Source organism: Pinus tabuliformis, chromosome 6 (genome assembly GCF_031772625.1).
Source record: "Pinus tabuliformis cultivar Carrire ecotype Pingquan chromosome 6, CPIR1, whole genome shotgun sequence".
In the NCBI taxonomy this organism is placed as follows: domain Eukaryota; kingdom Viridiplantae; phylum Streptophyta; class Pinopsida; order Pinales; family Pinaceae; genus Pinus; species Pinus tabuliformis.
This window is the reverse complement of record NC_142292.1, coordinates 1,611,125,249-1,611,139,508: the sequence shown is the minus strand read 5'-3', so window position 1 is coordinate 1,611,139,508 and position 14,260 is coordinate 1,611,125,249. Positions and strand designations below refer to the sequence as shown.

The 14,260-nt window shown below is 39.0% G+C and overlaps 1 protein-coding gene across 1 annotated transcript in view; it reads right to left on the bottom strand.

Annotated features, from left to right (window-relative positions):
* The window catches only part of LOC149265044 (oxysterol-binding protein-related protein 1A-like), a 113,174-nt gene extending 102,836 nt beyond the window's left edge, over positions 1-10,338 (bottom strand). The window contains exons 1-2 of the mRNA XM_089401600.1: positions 10,333-10,338; positions 9,984-10,093 (exon numbers count right to left, since the gene is read on the bottom strand). Coding sequence (XP_089257726.1) covers positions 9,984-10,093; positions 10,333-10,338 — 116 coding nt within the window. The remainder of the gene's footprint in view (positions 1-9,983; positions 10,094-10,332) is intronic.
* Between the last annotated feature and the right edge of the window lie 3,922 nt (positions 10,339-14,260).

Here is a 14,260-nt window from a genome sequence, read left to right as displayed (position 1 = left end):
CATTTCCCCTCATGTCTGGCTCCTGCTGGCTCAAGGATTTTGCCAATAATCATCAAAGTCCATGACAGTCAAGGTCTGGTCCTTTACAGGACAAAGTCATTTTCTATGTTTGGGTCTAGGAATTCATCAATTTGGTATTTGAAACATGTCGAGTAAAGCCATGCAGGCCAGATGGAGGCCCTTACACAGCTATGGTTCAGAGAGCTTCATTGTCACATGGATAGACTTCGACTCTTCTTCAAAACTCTGTTTTGAAGAAAAGTCAAACAAGGTCATTTATGACAAAATTTTCCAAAAAATCGCTAGTTGACTTTTTTAGATACATTCATGGTTTCCGTGGCCAAATTCTTTGTCATACAGTCCCTGCAAAGATGTGTCGAAAATTTCATCATTTGAGCCAAAATGTCAAAGGTAAAGTGAAAATCAGTGTGTTTTAAAGTCAGTGAAAAAGTGTAAAACAAAACATTAAAAAAGTGGGTTTTCAAGGAAGCAAAAATAAACCCATCTCTTCCAAGGTTATATATACATGTTTTTACCCAAATCAAAGGCATTGTGCTATTACAAGACTTGGAGAAGATATTGCAAAGGTGTAAGTGTGAGATTGGAGCGTTTGAGTGAATGGGAGCCGGTTTAGAGGGCGCGGCGCACATACCCAGGAGCGAGGCGCACTCACCAGGGGCGGTGCACATGCAGCCAGCCCGCAGTTGAATGTTTACACAGCGCGCGACGCACTGGGAATTGCACGCGGTGCACACAGACCAGGGGCCGAGAAATATTGCCAAACCACTCCAAATTTTGGTGAAGGCTATCAAATCGAGAGGTAAGCCTTACGACATCACCTATTCATCAAATTTTATCATTGATATGGTGTTTGTGGAGATGTTTGAATGTCACCAAAATGCATAAGGTCAACCTAAGAAATCACCAAGAAAACGATGGCTAGGGTTGCTAAAATGTGTTGTTAGTGCCAAGGTTTCACTCCACTCACCTTTTCCCCTCACCTATCATTTTTCCCATCGAACCTTGATCATTTTTCCTAAATCCCTGCCCTAAATCACTACCAAACCCTCTCCCTATTCCTCTACTATTTCGTCAACTCAAAATCACCATAAGACCAGCTCATTGTGAAAGCAAGGTCGTGGAAGAAAGGTGCATGGTTGAAGAGTTGAAGAGTCAAATGATTAGGAGCAATTTAGGGTGATTTCAGAGTGTGTGTTGCACACACAAAGGAGCGCAGTGCACTCATTGAGCACGGCACCCACAAAGCCCGTCCACTGTGTAAATTTTCCACTGGCGCGGCGCACTGGGCATTACGCGCGGCACACAGGGATATAAAGCCCAGAAACCAATTAATTCGCCCAAAAATTTTGTGGATGCTCATCAAATTTGAAAGGTAGGCAACTTGCCTCAACTCTTGCATCAAAATTGAGAGGAATAACATGGTTTTAGGAGTATAAATCAAATGCAAAATTGTTGAGCCTCAACCTTACACTTACTTAGCCATCTTCCCAACAGCCTTTTTCCATTCACTTCTTCCTTTTTCCATCTTTTCCTCCATTAACTTGTTCAAATTATTGCATTACATGTCTTTTTATCATGGTTTGTTAACTATGCTAATGTGTGACTGTTTGATTAGAATTTTGGAACATATACAGCAATTCCGCAGTTGTTCAGCAATTCCGCAGCTACTCAGAGATTCCGCAGCCTTTTTGTTGTTTGATATGCTCCACGTGTCTTCTCAAGGAACGGGCCACATGGGCATGTTGGGTTGGATGTACACATGGATCATATGCTATTGGTTGAGCCAAACCAGTCACGTAAGCCCTTGGTCAACGCAGGTGTTCCCTCAGTCAAACGGTCAAGTTCTAAACGGTGGCACGGGAGCCGTGAGCAGTTGGGACACAGAACTATAGCTGGCACCTCCTCCACGCCATGAAGACAGCTAAAGACAGGATCCAAACATAGATTTATCTCCCATGATGACCGTTTCCCTCAAAAGTGCACGGAGTTGCCTGCGTGTTTGCTGCACAAGTTAATTAGTTAAGACTGCGTGTTGTTGCGTAGTTAATAAGTTAGGTTGTAGTTGCTTAGTTCACGCAGAGGGTAGTTGCCTCTGTGCTTATAAATAAAGCGTGTGCCAACGCTTATAGATTAGCTTTTTGAATATTGTAATTGCTGCGCTGATTTTGTTATAAAAACTCTGTTTTAGAAGGTTGTTCCTACAGCACTTTTCACTGTATTTTGACATGTTGGTTTTATAAAAAGAAGATTGTTCTGTTCACCTTTTCGTAACTGATCTTTTAAGTTGGTTGCGTGGATGGAGGGCCCCCATCTATGACAGCCCGTGTACATAGTGTTTGATTTCATTTTCCTGCTTTCAGCAATTTCTATTTCTTTCATCATGTATAATAGTGTACCATTTGATTTCATGTCATTTCATTTCCAGCATTTATTTTAAACTGATCAGTATTGTTCTTTTGCAGGTTTTTAACCCGGGATTGTTTTTGTCTTTGTGTATTTGCTTTATATCTGATGGTATTTTCAGTTGACATATTCATAGTTGCTGCCTTTACTTTGATTTTTTTTAGCTTACTTCTAGCTTAGTTCCTCAAGCTGTATGCTAACACATTGATGGTCTCCTTATCATAAATTGTTCATCTTTAAGAGATCAGATTACTAATAAATTACAGCTTGCTTTGAGTAGCTTTTGGCTTATATCACTAACTCTTTCTTCACTTGTTACACATAACAATGTATGTTGGAAGCAGAATGCTGGAGAAAGGCACAGTGGTGTTATAATTTGTCATTTAGAGCTTTATCACTTTTTAAACTTATCTCTAACTACTTCCTAATCGTGTTTTACATAGTACTATATGTTGGAAGCAGAGAGTTAGGAAGAGATGAACATTATCATTGGTTTTTAAAGTGATTTTCTTACCTTTTTATTTGCAGCAGCATGAATAGTGTCTAGTGCCATTAGAAAGTGGTTCTTTGATTTCAGTTCATTTCAAGTTATTTATTTCAAGCTCTTTCTTTGCAAAGTTTAGAAGGTAGTTAGAAATCACCAGCAACACACACTCACTCATTCAGAAATCACCTTACACACACTATCACTCATCTGTTTATAAAATCATCACTCCATCTTAGGAAGTTAAATTGACCACAAACAACACCCCCAAACGACAAAAAGATCTAAGAGGTTGCTTAAGTACATATAGTACACCCTCACTTCATCAGCTTACGAGCTCCTGGTTGACAATTTATGATAGCAATTTAGACAACACTAAATTGACTAAACATTTTGGCGTCGTTGTCGGGGAAGTGAAATTAAGTAGCCATATTCTTAGAGAAAAAAAAACACAAAAATTTCAAGGAAAGAAGTTGATAACCTATCAAAGTATGCTCTCCTCTTGCACTTCAAAGTGATCTGGAGGATCAGAAAAGAGAAAGTTATTGATTTGGTAGTTTCTTGAGTATGCTCTCTTCTTGCACCTAGAGTGATCTAGAAGATCAGAAAAAGAACTATTAACTTGACTTGAAGAAAAATAATAAAAAATGACATGCATAGAGCTAGAGATTCTAGGGGAAGGTTTTTAGCTAGAGCTCGAAGTTCAATTTTTACAAGCCCATGTGCTTCAAGGGATAGACAAGAGACACCTCCCTTATCTCCAACCGACACTCCTAGTCCTAGAATTCCTGGAATTCAAGAGCCAAGAGTTGACTCTCCCACACCTTCTATTGAATTTGAACCAGGAAGAGACTCTTCTCTTTCTCCTACAGAAAGACCAATTGTAATTGAGGAAGTAGAATCATCTGAAGAAGAAGGATAAATCTCTTCTCATTCACCTTTTGTAGAGGAACCAGAAGATTTTGAAATCCCTAGGAGAACCATCATGGCAGAGGAAGAAGGAGGTGGTAGAGGTAGAGGAGGAGGAGGAAACAACAACAATAATGGAGGTAGAGGTCCCCTTGGAGGAGGAAATAGAGATGGGGATAATTCATTTGGGTTTCCCATTGTTAATGAGGATTCCCGAGCCACTATGAAAAACATATCACCATCTGTCCTCCCAAATTTCCATGGGTTAAGGGCTGAGGACCCTGAAACATTTTTATTTGAGTTTGAAGTGGTGTGTCGAACTTATGACTACCTGGATGACTCTCAGAAACTCAAATTGTTCCCTTCAACACTGAAGGATCAAGCCTTGAAATAGTTCATGGGGTTACTCACTCAATCCATTAGGTCTTGGGATGAAATGAAACAGACATTTTTGGATAGGTATTTGGACTATTGTATGCCTACTAATCACAAGGACGAGGTTTTTAAAATGATACAAAGAGAAGATGAGAGCTTAGAAGATTTACTTGAAAGATTTCAATATAACTTGAAAAGAGCAAAAATGAGTAGCTTGGATGAAGAGACCTTAAAAGCCCTCTTATTAAAAGCCATTAGGGATGAATGGATAGATATCTTAAACATGATGGGGAAAGGGGATATTTCTCAACTTTCACTCAATGATATAGCAGAACTTTGTATCCATCTCTCAAGAGGCAAATCAAAACTCAAAAAGGGCCTAGAGATCCTTCTCTCCTTAGAGAAAATAAATCTGCAACAGGATCAGTAAGTAGGGCTGAAATTGGTAATATGCTTGATGAATTCAAAACTGATATCTTAGGGAGTCTTAGTGAACAACTAGATACCCTTAAGATTCACAATAAACAAAAAGCAGACGCTGAGGCTTTGGCCATTTTTGCCCGAAATGTAGAAAGAAACATGCTTTAAGAGAATGTCCCTTAGACGCACACGTTGTAGAAACATGTGTAATTTGCTCAGAAACTCATGAGACTAAGGATTTTCCTTCAATACCTGGCCTCAAAGCAGTCTTTCAAGAGGATCCAAATACACTTGAATCTCTCTGTTTTATTGCAAGGAGACCTTGGCAAGGGCAACAGAATCAAGGGTTTAACAACTCTATGAATTCTCAATCCCAACCAAATTGGAATCCTTGGCAACAACCTTGGCCTCAACCTCAAAATGTTTTTCAAGCATGGATGCAAAGCATGCAAAATCCTTATGGGAGATTTGCTCAATTCTATCAATATCCTCCATCTTTTCAGAATCAGCAGGCTCCACAACTTCCAAATCAAGGTCAACAACTATCATTGCCATACCCTCAACAACAACAACCTCCTCCACAAAATCAAAATTCTCAACTCTCGCTTCAATCCCAGCAGAAATCAAATCAACTTCCCTCTCAGCCATTACCAAATCCAAATAATAGGAACCCTCAAAATGCTTACATGATGGAAGGTCAACCATTCCCTACCTATATGGTTGTTCCTCTCAATGAAGTACAACTCAGATCAGGTAGAATCTTAGATCAACCTTCTACAAGTGTTCAACAACCAAGCATTTCTGAGGAAGAATCTCTCAAAGTAAATAAGGGTTCTGAAGTATAACTTCAAAACCAAAATATCCAAAAAGAAAAAGAAAAAGAATCAACCTCTACAACTCCCATAATTGAGCAACCTACACCTTTAGCTACACCTCCTTTTCCTGAAAGATTACAAATTGACAAAGGAGTGGAAAAGCAAATATGGGTGCCTGACTATAGTTTTCTAGATGAATTGAAGAATGTTTGTATCAAGATCCCCTAGTTACAAGCCATTGAGGAAATTCCAATTCTAGCAAAGACAATAAAGGAGTTGAGTTTGAAGAAAACAGGAAAAAGAACCAGAGATACCAAAAGGATACATCTAGTTGGAAAAATTGCAGACATTATGATGGGTAAGATTACCATGCAAAAGTATGTGGATCCCGGTAGCCCTATTGTCAAGACTCATATTAATGGGGTTGAAATCCCAAATACTTTGATTGACTTAGGAGCTGCTATCAACATCATGAGTAGACAAACCATGGATCAGTTAAAGCTTCCTAACCTTCTCTTTACACCTACTTTACTGCAACTTGCAGATAGATCAATCATTAAACCTGATGGTGTATTGGAAGACATTCCAGTCTCCCTAGACTCTTGGGAATATCTAGTTGATTTTATGATTTTAACTCCCAAGAACAATCTAGGAGGACACCCTCTTATCTTAGGAAGACCTTGGCTAGCAACAGTTGATGCTTTTATCAGTTGTAGGTCTAGGGACATGTATATATCAGATGGTAATTCCACCAAGAAATTCAACTTGTATCCTCCAGCAAAGGCAATAACAGAAATAGGAGAAGATGAGTGGGTTGATGATGAGGATACTATTCAACCTGTTCTAATCATCTTTGAGATCAGTGAAGATAGTCAAATTCTAAATACATTAGAAAATTTTGAAATACCTTTAGAATATGACTCTACACAGTTTCAGTTAGATGCGGACATTGAATATCTCTCCTCTAGACAGATGTCTCTCTTCTCAATGGAAGAGTTTGGTAGTTCTACAGTTGAAATCCTTCCAGGAAAAACATTGAACATTAACAAAAACTTGGAAAGACCACAACAAGAAGAATTAACTAAACTTTTGCAAAAACATTCCACTGCATTTGCATGGGAATACACTGACATGAAAGGAATCGATCCTAAGACTTGTATTCATCACATCTATATTGAAGAGAACAGCAGACCTATTAGGCAACCACAAAGAAGGATGAATCCAAACCTTAGGGAAATCGTGAAAGAAGAACTCCAGAAATTGCTCAAGGTAAACTTCATTTACCCCATTTCAGATAGCCAATGGGTTTCTCCCTTGGTTATAGTGCCCAAAAAGAATGGTAAATGGAGAGTTTGCATTGATTATCGAGAATTGAACAAGGCAACCTTAAAGTATCATTTCCCTCTACCGTTTATTGATCAGGTACTAGACACTTTAGCAGGTAAAAAGTATTTCTCATTCCTGGATGGTTTTAGTGGGTATAATCAAATTCAGGTAGCACCTGAAGATCAAGACAAAACCACATTTACTTGTCCTTGGGGAACTTTTGCCTACCGAGTACTCCCTTTTGGATTGTGAAATGCACCCGCTACATTTCAAAGGTTGTACTAGGAATCTTTTCAGATCTGATTCATGATTGTGTAGAGGTATACATGGACATGGACGATTTCACAGTTTATGGTAATACATTTGAAGAAGCTTTGGAAAATTTGGAAAAAGTACTGATAAGATGTAAGGAAACAAATCTTTCTTTAAGTCATGAAAAGTGTTTTATGATGTTTACTGAAGGGATTGTTTTAGGACATCATATCTCAGGAGATGGGATTAAGGTTGATAGATCCAAAGTTGAATTCATCTCTAAGTTACCTGTTCCAAAATTTCCAGAAAGATGTTAGAAGTTTTCTTGGGTTTACTGGATATTACAGAAGATTTATTGAAAACTTCACTAAGATAGCATCTCCTCTTTTCAAATTGCTTACCAAAGACTGTGAGTTCAAATGGGATCCTGAGTGTCAATCTGCCTTTGAAGCTTTAAAGACTAGAATATCTGAAGCACCCATCTTAAGGGGGCCAAATTGGAAACTCCCTTTCCACATTTCTACTGATGCTTCAGATACAGCTCTAGGAGCTGTTTTGGGACAAAAGGATTTGATCCCTTATGCCATTTATTACACCAGTAAAAATTTGACTCCCACTGAGTTAAATTATACTGTTACAGAAAAAGAGTTCTTAGTTGTGGTACATGCGATCAATAAGTTTAGACACTACATAACCGGCTATGAAACCTTTGTCCATACTGATCACTCTGCCATAAGATATTTAATGAACAAACCTGTTACTAATGGTAGAGTTACAAGATGGCTTTTACTCTTACAAGAATTCAACATTACTGTGTTAGATAGACCTGGAAAACAAAACACAGTAGCTGATTTCTTGTCTAGAATCCAAAACACTAATGAAGATTCTCCAGTAGAAGATAAAGTTTCCAGATGAATACTTGTTTGCAGTAACTACCAAGACTCCTTGGTATGCAGATATGGCTAATTATCTAGTTACAGGGAAGCTACCTCTACACTTATTTCCTAATGAGAAAAGGAAAATCATTCAGGAGAGTTCACATTATTCTTGGATTTCTAATGAATTGTTCAAAATAGGGCCAGATTGTATAATCAGAAGGTGTGTTCGGGAAGATGAAATGCCTGACATCCTTAAGGCATGTCATGATGAACCATGCGGCGGGCACTTTGCTGACAAGAGGACAGCCTATAAAATCCTTTCTTTAGGATATTATTGGCCTTCTCTCTTTAAACATGCAAAGCAGTATGTTAGAAGGTGTGACAGCTGCCAAAGAGTTGGGAGACCAACTCCTTCAAATGAAATGCCACTACAGCCTCAGGTATGCATCGAACCCTTTGAGAAATGGGCTCTAGATTTTGTTGGACCAATTAATCCACCATCAAAGCAAAAGAAGTATATACTGGTTTGTACTGATTATGTTACTAAGTGGGTAGAAGCCAAGGCATTGCCTTCTGCCACTGAAAATTCAGTTGTTCAATTTCTTTTTGAGGATATTTTCACTCGTTTTGGTGTCCCAAGGGAAATTGTGACAGATCAGGGCAGCCAATTTACATCTAAATTGATGGAGAAGCTGATGGAGGAATATAAGATCAAGCACAGAACATCTACTCCATACCATCCGCAATCCAATGGCCAAGTGGAATCTACCAACAAAGTTCTTGAAGGCATTATCACCAAGACTGTTCATCTTCATAGAAGAGATTGGGCGGAAAGGCTTCCTGAAGCCTTATGGGCCTATCGAACCACATGGAGGAACACAACAGGACATTCTCCCTATGAACTTGTTTATGGGAAGGAAGTCCTGCTGCCCATTGAGTTCCAAATCAAGACCTTAAAGATGGCAGTCCAATTGGGAATGAGCCTCTCAGAAGCCCAAAAGCACAGAATGGACCAGCTAAATGAGCTAGATGAAGTAAGACAAGATGCAATTCTAAGGACTGATCTAGTTCAGCACCAAAGATCTAAATGGCATGATCGTCATATCAAAGAAAGAAAGTTTCAGAAAGGAGATTGGGTTCTATTGTTTGATTCAAAGTTTAAAGACTTCAAAGGAAAATTTCAAACTCATTGGCTTGGGCCATATGAGGTTGATGAAGTCTTTAGTAATGGAGCAGTTCGAGTGAAAACTATTGATGAATTTCATACTCCTCTTATTGTGAATGGCCATCGCCTGAAAATCTACCAGAAGCCTCTCTCAAAAGAGGAATTTGTCAAGTTGTTCAAAGAAGATTCTGCAATGAGGCTGGTGGGGAAGAATTCTTCTCCTCCATCAGCCTAATCTCTGTTTCTTCCAGTTAAAAAAAAATAAATAAATAAATAAAAAAAAAAGAGAAAAAAAATTCTTGTATAAGCCTGAAAACCAATCTTGGATTGGCAGTCTTATGCAGAAAATGTAAGGTGAAAATCAGGGTCACCTGACACTTTATATTTTCCAAAAAAAAAAAAAAATCCCTCTTCTTCCATCTCATCCATCTCATTCATTTCATCCATCTCATCATCTTAATTCCATTCCATTTTTTTTCAGTCCATTCACTCCATCCCATTCTCATCAATGAAGTTCCTATTAGGACTATTTCATTTAGTCAAGTTGTTTTAATTCTCTTGATGCAGGAAGAAAAATGTTGCTGCAAATTCTACAGCTAGGAGTCAATTCCGCAGCTGATATCCGAATTCCGCAGCTAATACACTCTGTCCCTGCAACAAAAATAAACTCTGTTTCAAAAAGAAAAATCTGCAGTCAGAAGTACCAGCATCATTAAAGGGTGAAGACACACAGCATATACAAAGGCAGCAATAAATCAAAGGTTGGCATCATGATTAGCAAAGGAATCAAAATACACAAAGGTATGTTCTAAACCTCTAACTCACAGTTATATCATTACGTATGGTTTGCGGATTACGGTATTAGGCACCTAGTGTAATGATTGAACAAGATCTCCGCTCACTCCCTGTCCATTATGCTGTGTAATCCACCTCACCTCCGTTTTAACGGTCCATAATCACTATGATTCAAACCTGATACGGCCTGCTCCCTTGCATTAATTCTCCGTACCAGAATGACGTGTCCTGTTACACCACGGCTCTTCAACTGATCATTCCGCAGCCAGGTGTATACCGTTACCTAACGTCGATGGGATTCGGCCGTTCTACCCTTCAATACCTTTCTACGCATGCATAACTTCATTCCTATCGCTGTTCACTCCCTCGATTTCATCGATTTCACTCTCGGTTCATTTCACCACTCTGTCTCATCGTAAATTTACGCTGCTCCATTCTCCTCATCTCTCCGCTTAAAAACCCTGACCAACAGGCTCGTAATTCCATTACGGCCATTCTACTGTAGTCGTAACACCCACTACTGAACACTATTTTCCTAATTCCATTACGGCCATTCTTCTGTAGCCGTGTAGTTCTCGGTTCCAGCCGTAATTTACGCTGAGGAGCACTGTTTTCCCGTGAAGTCTCTTTCCTTTAGCATCCAAACAGTATTGTCAGAGCAGCAAGAGAAGTTGGTCACCAAAATGGGCAAGCTATTAAGAGCAGAGCCGGAAGGTTCTAAATTTCTAGCCGGTTACCCACAAACAAGGAATGCCCTGCAGAAGGCCAAGTGGTTAAAATTTATTCAGAAATTTAAAGGATACCGCAAAGAGGTTACCAAGGCCTTTGCTCAGTCGTTTGATGGGAAAACAAATGCTGTGGAGATTGGGGACTTGTAATTCACTGTCACAAAAAGCAGCCTGGCTGAAGCAACTGCTTTGCCTCGTACTGGAGAACGATGGTTCAAGAATCGAACTGTTGAAAGCCAAGAATGGAAGAACATATTGGAAAATCCAGGTATGGATACTACTATCTTCACCAAAGGAATACCTGTAAGTAACATTAAAAAGGAATGGACTGCCTTACTTTTGCTAGTGCAGAAATTTTTGACATGTGAAGGCAGATTTGGTACAATGTATGTTTATCACACAAAGATAATGATGCATTTTATGGGTGAACAAACCATCAATCTCCCTTATTTCCTGCTGTCTAGTTTAAAGAAAATGAGTGCTGCTGTGTAAAAGCATGTGGGTAACATTGAGCCACACCTATACCACCATGGCCTCATCAAAATACTAATTGAAGAGCAGTTAAAAATTAGGAAAGACACATGGGAGAAATTCCTTATCAGGAACCATTTTCAGGAGGTGGCTGAAGCCTCCATTAGCTCTCCTAAAGTACCAGCCTCTATTAGCTCTCCTAAAGTGCCCCGGAGAAGTAGAAGAAAAGAGAAAGAAACTGCTGCCCAAGATACTGATGTAGAAGAAACTGCTGTCCAAGACACTGATGTAGAAGAAACTGCTGATGTAGAAGAAACTGTCCAAGAAATCATTGCAGAAACTCTTCAAGAAATTTCCCAAGAAACCGTCTTGGAAACTGGTCAAAAAGAGAGGGAAAAGGGTAGAAAAACAAAAAGACAGAAAAGGGATAAGGGAAAAGCTATTTTGCAAACACCATCCCCTTCACCTGAGCCTTCAACCGAAGAAGATACCCAAACATTGGCTCATAGGCTTGCTCAACTTCAAGAAACTGCCATCTCCAAGAAGAAAATCACTAGCATACAGGTAAGAAGAAGTAAAAGGCTCATAGAAAGGAAAAGTGTAATAAAAGGAAAACAGTCCCATTTTGTTGACTTGAGCACACCTGAGAAGAGGAAAATTCAGCTAGACATTGACTCAAGTCCTCCTAGAGAGGAAAGCCCTTTTCAACAAGAAAGAGAGAGCAGTTTTCAAGAGTTTGAATTCAGACCAAGGCAAACTCCAGATATTGACCCTGTTCAGCAAGAAGCATATGACTATTTAGAAACATTGGAGCAATCTGTTGCTGGTCCTAGCACAGTCTTGCCCCTTGAACAGCAGGTTCAATCTCTGAAGCAAGAAATATTTGAACTAGAAGTTCTAAATCGCCACATCAAAAATGAAAATGAAAAATTGAAAGAGAAAGGTAACTTGGACAAGATGATCCATGACAACACCATGCTCCATTTGGGCCTTTGGCAAAGAAAGAACAGAAAGTTAAAGAGAAAATGCAAGAAGTTGAGCCGGGTGTTGATCAACTTAAACTTCAGGTGCTTGGTGAAGAAACCAAGAACAAGTTTGGCAACAAAGAGGAAGAGAAGAAGGTTGGATGTCTTAGCAGAGGCATCCGAGCATATGAACTAAAGGATTATGCCAAGTTTTGGTTGCATGAGGACATGCAACACCCTCAGAGTGGGGGTATGTTGAGCCTCAACCTTGCACTTACTTAGCCATCTTCCCAACAACCTTTTTCCATTCACTTCTTCCTTTTTCCATCTTTTCCTCCATTAACTTGTTCAAATTATTGCATTACATGTCTTTTTATCATGGTTTGTTAACTATGCTAATGTGTGACTGTTTGATTAGAATTTTGGAACATATACAGCAATTCAGCAGCTGTTCAGGAATTCCGCAGCTGTTCAGCAATTCCGCAGCTACTCAGAGATTCTGCAGCCTTTTTGTTGTTTGATATGCTCCACGTGTCTTCTCAAGGAACGGGCCACATGGGCATGTTGGGTTGGATGTACACATGGATCGTATGCTATTGGTTGAGCCAAACCAGTCACGTAAGCCCTTGGTCAACGCAGGTGTTCCCTCAGTCAAACGGTCAAGTTCTAAACGGTGGCACGGGAGCCGTGAGCAGCTGGGACACGGAACTATAGCTGGCACCTCCTCCACGCCACGAAGACAGCTAAAGATAGGATCCAAACATAGATTTATCTCCCATGATGATCGTTTCCCTCAAACGTGCACGGAGTTGCCTGCGTGTTTGCTGCACAAGTTAATTAGTTAAGACTGCGTGTTGCTGCGTAGTTAATAAGTTAGGTTGTAGTTTCTTAGTTCACGCAGAGGGTAGTTGCCTCTATGCTTATAAATAAAGCGTGTGCCAACGCTTATAGATTAGCTTTTTGAATATTGTAATTGCTGTGCTGATTTTGTTATAAAAACTCTGTTTTAGAAGGCTGTTCCTGCAGCACTTTTCACTGTATTTTGACATGCTGGTTTTATAAAAAGAAGACTGTTCTGTTCACCTTTTCGTAACTGATCTTTTAAGTTGGTTGCGTGGATGGAGGGCTCCCATCTATGACAGCCCGTGTACATAGTGTTTGATTTCATTTTCCTGCTTTCAGCAATTTCTATTTCTTTCATCATGTATAATAGTGTACCATTTGATTTCATGTCATTTCATTTCCAGCATTTATTTTAAACTGATCAGTATTGTTCTTTTGCAGGTTTTTAACCCGGGATTGTTTTTGTCTTTGTGTATTTGCTTTATATCTGATGGTATTTTCAGTTGACATATTCATAGTTGCTGCCTTTACTTTGATTTTTTTAGCTTACTTCTAGCTTAGTTCCTCAAGCTGTATGCTAACACATTGATGGTCTCCTTATCATAAATTGTTCATCTTTAAGAGATCAGATTACTAATAAATTACAGCTTGCTTTGAGTAGCTTTTGGCTTATATCACTAACTCTTTCTTCACTTGTTACACATAACAATGTATGTTGGAAGCAGAATGCTGGAGAAAGGCACAGTGGTGTTATAATTTGTCATTTAGAGCTTTATCACTTTTTAAACTTATCTCTAACTACTTCCTAATTGTGTTTTACATAGTACTATATGTTGGAAGCAGAGAGTTAGGAAGAGATGAACATTATCATTGGTTTTTAAAGTGATTTTCTTACCTTTTTATTTGCAGCAGCATGAATAGTGTCTAGTGCCATTAGAAAGTGGTTCTTTGCTTTCAGTTCATTTCAAGTTATTTATTTCAAGCTCTTTCTTTGCAAAGTTTAGAAGGTAGTTAGAAATCACCAGCAACACACACTCACTCATTCAGAAATAACCTTACACACACTATCACTCATCTGTTTATAAAATCATCACTCCATCTTAGGAAGTTAAATTGACCACAAACAACACCCCCAAACGACAAAAAGATCTAAGAGGTTGCTTAAGTACATATAGTACACCCTCACTTCATCAGCTTACGATCTCCTGGTTGACAATTTATGATAGCAATTTAGACAACACTAAATTGACTAAACAAAAAAAATTTTACAAAGCAAACAAAAGAAGACACAAAGAAACCATGATCCTAGGGTTTGTGCTACAATAACAGTGCTGCCAAGGTGTTTCAAACCCTACCCCATCAAAACTATACAAAAACTACTCCCGAGTCCCTAACAAATCTCTCCCTTTA